At 40.7% G+C, this 9,743-nt stretch overlaps 1 protein-coding gene across 1 annotated transcript; it reads right to left on the bottom strand.

Annotated features, from left to right (window-relative positions):
• Positions 1–7,465: 7,465 nt before the first annotated feature.
• LOC139128788 (uncharacterized) lies at positions 7,466–7,981 on the bottom strand. Its single transcript, XM_070694501.1, has one exon. The coding sequence runs from the start codon at positions 7,979–7,981 to the stop codon at positions 7,466–7,468; it is 516 nt and encodes a 171-aa protein (XP_070550602.1).
• Positions 7,982–9,743: the final 1,762 nt, after the last annotated feature.

The raw sequence follows: 9,743 nt of genomic DNA, 5'->3' as shown, positions 1-9,743 counted from the left end.
AGACAATGAAGAAAATACTTATTGTGCTTTCCCAGTCAACACGCTTTGTAGTAATATGGTCCAGTACCTACGAGGCCAATCAAGCAGTTTTGCTATCTTTTCAAACGCTAAGAAATACGAGTCGACTTCATCTTCACAAAATTTAGGGATGAGCCTAATATTCTTGGCAACATCAAAATACCTACTCTGAAATCCTTGTACTAGACCAAAGTGTGTGTGCTCCCCTGATAATTGAGATTGCAACTCTATTTTTCTCAATTCAAAGTCTTCCCGTTCTTTTTCTCTCTTAAATTCCTCACTTTTTTTCCATTGCTCAAATTTCAGCTTTTCTCTCTCAAATTCAATTTTCGCCAATTCAAGGGAATTACCATCAACAACAGTTTGCTCTACAGGCGGTTGTAACTTTAATTTTAAATCACCAGCGATTATATCAATAATTTCGCGTTTCCTCATACCACTGCTCAGAGAGACTCCGATTTGATCAGCAACAAGTCTTAAATTGGCTTTTCTCAATTGGTCTAACTCTTGAATGGACAAGTTTTCATTTTCCACCAATTCGACTACATTGAACTCACCTGAGGCAGCCATTTTGAATGTGACCTTAGCCATCAATTCCAAATTAAGTGCCGGTTGTCTGTTGGGACAGTACCCATACTACTAAAAATTGATCCCCCTACAATCCCTGCACATGTGCACCTTGTCTATACTTATGCATACATCACAGACAGTGATGTAAAACCTAGGTCAGTGTACATGTAAATGTAGCTACTATCAGTAGATATGAAGTGTGCCTACTCTGATATCCCATTGTGAATAATAAATGCATAATTCACCTCATTTGACATTTCCTTTGTGTAAAGGGAATATGCTGATAATTTCTTCGGTGGTTTGCTCAGCAGCACTTTGTTCTTTTTCGGCATCCATGTCATCTCTTTCATGGTTTTTCGTAGATCCGAAATACCAGATACTTCACGTCTGGAACACAAAAATAATATATTTATATTTCTGATCAATTTGACTTCTGTGACTCTTCAGTTTCTTGTCAGCTTGAATAGTTCTTGTGGCAAAACAAACCAGTGATACCAGTTTTCATAATACTTGTGTCGTTATTCTAAAATATGATAGTCTACTTCATTTTTTAATTCTTGATTGTTTAAAATAAAGAAAATATTGACTTCAGGCAGTGTATGCAAATCTAGTTATTTAGCAAGTTCTATGCAAAAGCTGTATTTTTCATCAAAAACAATATGCACATGTAGTTGCGAAAGAGCTTTTTACTGCAAACAATTGAATTACTTGACAATCAATAAAGTACTTTTAAAATGTTTGCAGTAAAGAAGATCTATTGCAGCTAAGTATTTTATTTAGGATAAAAAATACACCTATTCAATTCTTCAGTTATAAAATAAACTGGACAAAATTAATAACTTTGACATCGATCCACTGTAGCTACTGGGGCATGTATTATGTGATGTGCTGGGAAGTCTTTCTCTAAGTATTTGAAAATTTATGGCATGGCTCATCTTCTCTGGTGTCTTACTGGTTAATGACGCTTCTTCAATGACAGAAATATCCAGGAAAGTCCACCCTCTGCTGAACGCACCAACAACGTCATATGATAATTTGGGTCTTGTCAACTCATACCCAGAGCAGATGACGTAGGATCCTACAATAACGTTTAATGACAATAAATAGGAAAAATACAGTTAATTATCAGAGCAATCAGCTGTCATTTATCCAATGTAAAATAAATAAGACAACATTCTATCCTCAGCATTGCACTGATTTGCCGTGTTTAGCTTATATGCATGCTAAAAATTTGGCAAATATCATTATAGTGTATCAGCCATGTGTGTCAAGTTGTAAAACAACGCAAAATATTTGCGAAAAAAATGCCAAAGACAGTATTTTTAAAGCATTAATGGAAAATGCTATAACATGTGCAAAATGTGCATTAACTGTTCCCTGGTGATATAAAGTGATAAAGCTTACCTTCAGACGGAATATTCTCTTTGGGTATGTCAATAACCCTGCCCCCAGCTTCTCGATCAAGATTCTCAATTTCTCATGGCTATACATTCTGAAGCGCCCCACAGTAACAAAATCATGTTTTGCTAGTGGTAGCCCAAGGTCACCATAACACCTATCCTTCACATGATCTGATGAGTTATATCCTCTTTCCTGAAGGATTGCTCGCCACCCTAAAAATGGAAAATAGGGAAAGTTAAGGATACGAATATAAGTGATTGAGCGTACACCACAACATGCACAAATACATATCTGCTTGTCCTTATATATAATCCCATGGTATTTTTCTCTGTTTGACGTCATCGTATACGAGTGTTTTTCGCTGAGCCGTACAACTTCGAGCCGAAAGGCGAGAAGCTGTGCGGCTCCGCGAAAAACACTCGTATACGATGACGTCAAACAGAGAAAAATACCATGGGATTATATATTTATCACATGAACAGTCTTCTCATTTTTCTTTTGACGTGAATGGATCAAAATTATCGTAACAAATTGCATGAATTTTGTCGCAATTTGTGTTTTACTTACGCGGATTACTTTCATTGAAAGAGTAAAGTGACCCGTCACCCAAGAGATACTTTTATTCATAAATCCCATCAAGCTGACATTTGCTACGTCAAATGGTATCTCCACCAACCAGACATACGGATTCTGTCACGTGAACCTGTCGATCATTGTCTCGCGCTGTACCGATGCCAAGGTAAGTCAGCCATGCCATCGGTAAGGTGAACATAACTTTTATCGTGCCAGCGATGGATAGCCATAGTATCCAGACTTATTCAGAATATTAGAAATAGATTCATGAAGTAAATGCAACGATACGATCGAAACAGTAATTCTCATTCTCAGAGATTCCGTGGCTTTTCAAAATATCACACAAGTTTACGACCGTGGCGAGCGCAAAAGATTCCGTTCGATGACTAACAGAGTGTACCTCCTTGCATGTTTATGCCCACAACGCTGCCGTCAACGGTCTCTGCCATGCCGGTGTCAACTCGTTAATAAATCCTGATCTTGGTCGTCAATGTTTTCGTCTTAAGGACTTTGATGTTTGCAGTGACATATATCTCACCCGTAGATGCATCCTAATTTTACTTGACGGAAACTCTGTTTTGAATGGTGTCCGAGTCAACTTTCGAAGTACATCAGATTCCACAGCGCTGCAGTGCGTATAAAGCTCAACATCTTCGATAGCGCTAGTTACGCCGCCCTACAGGTTTGATTCCGAGCCAAGAATTTACAGAATTTTTTGTATGATGAAGGAAATTTATCGTTGTTAGTCGAATGACTTAATGCTTGTGCCTGTATGTCGCTTTCACGAAGATTATACTGTACTCATTCATTCAGTTGAACTTCCGTTGAGGTGTAGATTTCAGGTTTATCGCCAACCGGGATCGCCAGGTATGACGTCCACATTGAGCCTTACGAGGCAACTCGACTGGATCGGCGGTATCCCAATTCGATTCTCGGGAACAGCTTAAGTTTTAGCGACTTGAAATTTCTCTGGACATGCCCTCTATGTTTCCATGTGTGGATTTATCGGGTCACCTTTTTTCTAAAAATGTCATGAGAGCACGGCATCGATCACGACAAATCGGTTTATGTTCACGTCACGACCCGCATGTATGAACGGTACCATGCAAGAAAAAAGTTCCGGTTGATGACGTACAACAGGGGTAATTCGGATTTCTTATCCGTCCTGTTCTACGTCACACAGGTGGGAATTCGGGCCAGTTCATGTGGTAATGTACATAACAATGAACACATTAGATTGTTGTTCTGTTCCTGCAGTACCACTTTTCCAGAAAAGGTTACCCACTACCATCTTGTTAAATCTGCATTGAATGTAATTTAAAGGACTTGGTCATGTTATAATCTATATCCCTGTTCATTGTCTTGTTACACTATTTTATACTGAATGTGTTCAGTATACAGGTTTTAATCTTACCATTGTTGTATTTTGCAGCCTTCATATGGCACTCCTTCCATTTCAAGAAAACCTCATACATTTCTTGCTGACCTTGTTTGATTTTGTGGCATGTTCTTCTGAATTCCAGCTCCAGAATACTTTCTCTTGAATCCTTCAGCTGTTTCCCACCATCTCTGCTTGTTTTTTTATTGGAAATGCAATACAGCATTCATGTAAATATTATTCCATGTAAATATGTCAGATGTCACAGACACACCATTTTGGAAATATATACAGTAACACTATTATACCAAGCAGTGTTCTTTAAAACCTTATTAGCTGTAACTTTTGACTTGTTTTCATTATATTACTGTACCACGTATCAACTACAGTTTCTGATTCAAATCCTTAAGGCATGATGAAATACCAAGTATCTTGCTTGTCAACAGATCCTACTGTGTTTAATGACCATCTTTATTGTTCTAAATGAATTCTAGGAAACAATAACAATGGTCATTAAACACAAAAAGATGTTGCGGTGTTGTCTGTCTTTGAAGACACAGGAAAAAGCTAGGATTGTTAGAGCACGTGACTTGTTTAAAGAGATTTCAGCCAGCTTCCCATCATCTTCAAAGATGAAATTGAACTGGCCACCGCGTACCCGCCTATCATTGATGTTAGCAGTCAGGTGCGCTATCTTTGAATCAGCCACTTCCTTGGTGGATGTTATTCTGGACTCTCTTAGCTTTTCAACTGAGCGTTTGAGTAGGGCTTTGGTCTTTCTTACCACAGCATGATCAATGTCCATGATGTATGCATGAAGTGGGAGTGATGGCAAGAGGGAAGTGTCCAAGTCTCTGTCAAGAAGTTGGGGTACATCGCAGCGCAAAGCAGTGGACAAACTTTTCCTTTGTCTTCTTTCTTCATCTTCGACCATAAGTTCAAGTGGCCATCAACAACTGGGCACAATTTCGGGACACCATGGCATCAAGAAATTTTGAGTCGCCGCCTTCAGTGACTGTGTGGCCTGCTGTCAATTGTTGAGCAACAAACTTATTGAGGTAATCTTGTCCACCATGTCCATTAACTACATTTTTTTCAAAGTTCTGACGCGAATCCTTGCCATCAAAAATGGTAAAGGAGTACACTTCATCTGGGGATTGCATGTTTGACCCATGCAGGAATAATTGCCGGGTTTTTGTTGCTGATAGCCATCAGAGTGGTGGTCTGCCCGCCGTAATGTCTTGCATCTCCCTGGATATGCAATCTCTGTTGTGTGGTTGGTATTTCTGGATGTTTGAATTTGACTAAGGATGTCAGTCTATTGAGGTCAATGTGGAGACCTGTCGCCGTTTTTGTTGGACGCATTAATGTATGAAACTCCCTTGTAAACTGACCTCTTACTAGCCTAACTGCACACTCTGAAGGTATGAAGCCTGGCAATTTCTTTCCGATGCACTTCTTGACATCATTCATACTGTTGTCTGTGTCCACTGTGGCGGAGTCCAGTCACTTTTGTATCGCTAAGTGCCAACCACTCCAAGAAATAACCACCCTCAGTTGCTTTAGTTTAGAGTAGATTTATTCAAGAAGCAGCGAAAACTGGGTAAATAAAGAGATTAAAATACAAGGTCATTAATTGTCTACATCGGAGAGTTGAGGTAAATAAAGTCCAAAGTAAACGGAATGAAAGAACTAAATTCTACTAAAAATATCTAGGCACTGCATTCAAAATGGTCCTCTAAATAATTGGAAAGTCAAAAAAGGAAATCAACTTACATCGTTGCGCCTACAGTCCTACTTTTGGCTGGAGTGTTTGTGAGATCCACATGGCATGTCTACTTGCTTTAAGACAGTGGAAGAAAAACGTGTCTGCGTGGGTGTAATTTAATCTTTAACCTTTTAATTGTTTAACCAAGAAGTTTCTTGACCTTTGTGTCAGAGGGCCTTACGAAAGATAGAGGGCGATCTTCTGAAAATCTAGTTGGGGTCATGAAGGGTCAATTCAACACACTCCCCGTCTAAAAATGCGCGGTAAGCTGAATTTTTACTTATCATAAATTTCGAATAGAATAAATGCTTAGTAATATTTTAGGTCTAAATAAATTATAAAAGCTAAGAGTATATACGAAAGGGTTTATACTATGAGAGTCCGTAAATAGTGTTTATTGAATTCAATCACAGAGTTCAATTTGTACTTTCAATCAAAACTAATTTGCTAATAGGTCTGAGGTAGGTTCGATGTTCACTATCTTTGTAGATTATGACGTCTACTTTGCGTACTTTGTTGTCATTGCTGGGGTAGACCTTCACTATGCTAGCGAGGGGCCAGCTGTTTTTTGCGTATTCTTTCTCTCTCTCAAAAGAATCACGTCTCCTTCTTTGACGTTGATTGTAGATTTCTTCCATTTTGGTCGTGGCTGACGGCTTTGTAGATATTCTTTTCTCCATCGTATCCAGAATTGATCAGCTAGATACTGTACGCATCGCCAACGTTTTATACTGTAGAGGTCTTGTTGGACTAATGAGCCTGGTGGTGGGGTCGGTGATTGAGTCTTCATGGTGAGTAGCATGTTAGGGGTGAGAGCTTGGGGATCGTTTTCATCTGATGATACAGTTGTTATAGGTCTGGAGTTGACGATGGCGCTGGCTTCTACCATGAGAGTTGTCAGCAAGTCATGTGTGCATTGTTGCTTGCCTAGTTGATACTGCATGGAGTCAAGGACGCGTCTGATGGTACCTATTTGTTGTTCCCATATACCGCCGAAGTGGGATGCATGAGGTGGGTTGAAAATCCACTCAGAGTCCTTTGGAGTAAGGAATTTCTTGATGCGGTCTTGATCTAGCTATTTGGCTGCTGCCTGAAGTTCGTTCGCATCATGTGATATGGAAGGGACCATCTTTGGATGGGTATGGCCCCCACATTGTCCACTCACAGTAATACAGTTGTAAACAGCAACACAAAATCTGACAGTGGACAGTTTATTATAAGTGATTCACCATTTATGCAAGGATACTCAGTATAAACAAAAGTTATGTAAATACGCACAGGCTGGTTTAAGCATGGGTGAGTGGACAATGCCATACCCATGGGAAAATGGTGCCTTCCATATCACATTATGCAAGCTCCAAGCTTGGCGCTTTTTCCCATGATTCAAATTACATGGGCAACTTCCTATACTATTTCTATCGGTTTTTGTAAAAATCGTGCAAGTTATAAACGGCGGAAATAGCTTTTCCCGGGTAAGTGATCACAAAGCTAGCACATATGTAAAAATCATCCTTGGTGAACTTCCCCTTTAAGTCTACTTCGAATGTGAATGAGTCCACCTCTAGAGACCACTTGACCCCTAATGATCTCTGTGTTGGTAAGTTGTCTTGGTTGAAATCCAAACTCTGTAGATCTTTGGCTCGTACTTCGTTTGGAAGTGCTGTCATGACTTCTTCGTCATTAGAAATGATCTTGTGGAAGTTAACGTTTTTGGTCGCTAGTAAGTCTCTTGTTCTAATGATGAGACTGATAGCTGTCTATGCATCTGGTGCTGAGGTTAGTCCGTCATCGACGTAAAAGTTCTTGTCAATGAACTCTTTCACGTCTTCTCCATATGTAGATACGCTGTCTTTAGCGATCTTTCTCAGTCTGAAGGTAGCAATGGCTAGTGAGGAGACATTGCCGAACAGGTGTACGTTCATTCTGTACTGAATTACTGGTTTCGTGGGGTCACTGTCTTTGAACAAAAAGAAGCGCAGATAGTCTCTGTGTTCTTTGTTGACATGGAAGATATGAACCGTTTGTTCCACGTCACCCATTACTGCTGTCTGCTCGCGTCGGAATCGTAGCAGGATACCGAGGAGGCTGTTCATTTGGTCAGGTCCCTGAAGCAATGCATCGTTCAAGGAGACTCCGTTGTACTTTGCACTGCAGTCGAATACTACTCTGATCTGCTGTTTCTTGGGATGGTAGACACCAAAGTGTGGTAAGTACCATGCGTTGTCAGCATCTATTTCATCTTCTGGAACGGGACTTGCGTGGTTACGTTCCATTTTTTTCTTCATAAATTGAAAGTATTCTTCCATCATTTGCGGTTTACGCTGAAACCGATTCTGTAGATTGTAGAATCGGTTCAGTGCTGATTGTGGGTTGTTCGGTAATTTCTTTGGATCTTGCCTGAAGGGTAGAGGAAGTTAGATTTCCTTCCAAATTTGCATGATGTCCAGGAATAGCTTGTCTTCAATTGAGGGTGCCTTTTGTTCGTCGTAAGGTGTCCGAAGTTGACGGGTTTCGGGCTTATTATGTCTTTGATGTGGATGTGATGATTACATTCGAGCGCTGATTCATCGTAGCTGTTGAGGGTTGCAGTAGTACGGTGTACTGAAGTGCGGATTACACCTCTTGCTGTCTCTAGGCACAGTTCACCTGAAATTGTCCACCCTAGGTCGGTGCGTTGAGCCCAAGACGAGTTTACAGGTCCGTTTTTTGTTTCTCTGACTTTCAGTGGTTCCGGGCAGTTTCTGCCGATGACGAGGTGAATTCCGACGTTACTTTTCGGTTCCGGAATGTAATCGATGATGGGCTTAAGATGTTTGAAGGCCTTGCAAATGTCTGGTGTGGGTATTTTGTTCTTGTCGCTCGGTATGTTGTCGTTTTCTAGCAGAACTGGAAGAGAGAATTTTTTTCTTTCCGTCATGTGATTCTATGATGACGCAGTTGCTACGTCGTCCCTTTCTGAGTTCTCCTTTGCCGCTGCATGTTGACAGTTCGTATTCAAGGTCTGGGCCGTGTATCTTCAGTGCATTGAAGAGGTAGCTGTCACCCATACAGGCGTTGGACTGGTCGTCTAGGACTACGTAAGTTTCTATGTAGTCTGCTGGTCGGTCTTGTGTATACACCTTTGCAAGGACTATCTTACAACACAAACGTTCGGCTGGGCATTTCGTGAGTCTGGTACATTTTGTTGTAGCTTCTTGGGTTTCCTTTTCTTTATCTTCTGGTTTGGTTTTGGTTGCTTTTTCCTTAGATCTGTCGCCGGGTGTAGAGTGGAGACAGGTGATGTGTTTCTTGCTCTTGCATATAGCGCATTCGATGGTCGATGTGCAGTCTTCGGCGAGACGTTTCTCAGTGCATTTAAAGCACAAACCTTTCTTCTTACACAGTTCAATTCTGTCAGCAATTGGTTCCTTTGCAAATGCTTTGCAATCCTTCAAGTCGTGTCCTGTAGCCTCGTGAAAGAGACATCATTTTTCTTCATTTGATGATTTCGTTGCGTTTACATGTGCTCTGGTCTTCGTTTGTTGAATGGATTTTGACTTACTTGTTTCAGGCGGTGTGTTGTCTGGTTTTTGAATATCAGGGTCGCATGCTGCTTTTGCTGTGTCTTTCAGGAAGTCTGTGAAGAACTTGAATGGAGGAAATGTTTTGTGGCGTCGTTTGTATGTTGCCACGTTATCTCTCCACCTGTTGAGGACGAATCTTGGTAACTTCTCCATGACGGGCTTGAGTCCCTGTTGTGTATTGAGGGACGAAAGGTCAGGAAGTTTTCTCATGTGTGCCTCTGTGTTAGAGCACAAGTCTGATAGTTCGAGTAGCCTTTTGCATTCGTCTGGTTTAACTTTCGGGAAGGACTTCAGTCTTTCCAGGATTACTGCGGTGATGACTGTAGGGTTGCCGAATCTGTCTTCTAGTTCTATCCAAGCCTCTCTATATGACTCGTTTGGGTCGTCTAAATATCGCTGTAGATGGTCTTTGACGATTTTCTGTGGATCTCCCTGCGTGTATTTATGCAGGAAGTCCAGTTTCTCAGATGTC

This window comes from Ptychodera flava, unplaced genomic scaffold (genome assembly GCF_041260155.1).
Source record: "Ptychodera flava strain L36383 unplaced genomic scaffold, AS_Pfla_20210202 Scaffold_70__1_contigs__length_633064_pilon, whole genome shotgun sequence".
NCBI classification, from domain to species: domain Eukaryota; kingdom Metazoa; phylum Hemichordata; class Enteropneusta; family Ptychoderidae; genus Ptychodera; species Ptychodera flava.
This window is presented reverse-complemented; position numbering and strand designations above follow the sequence as displayed.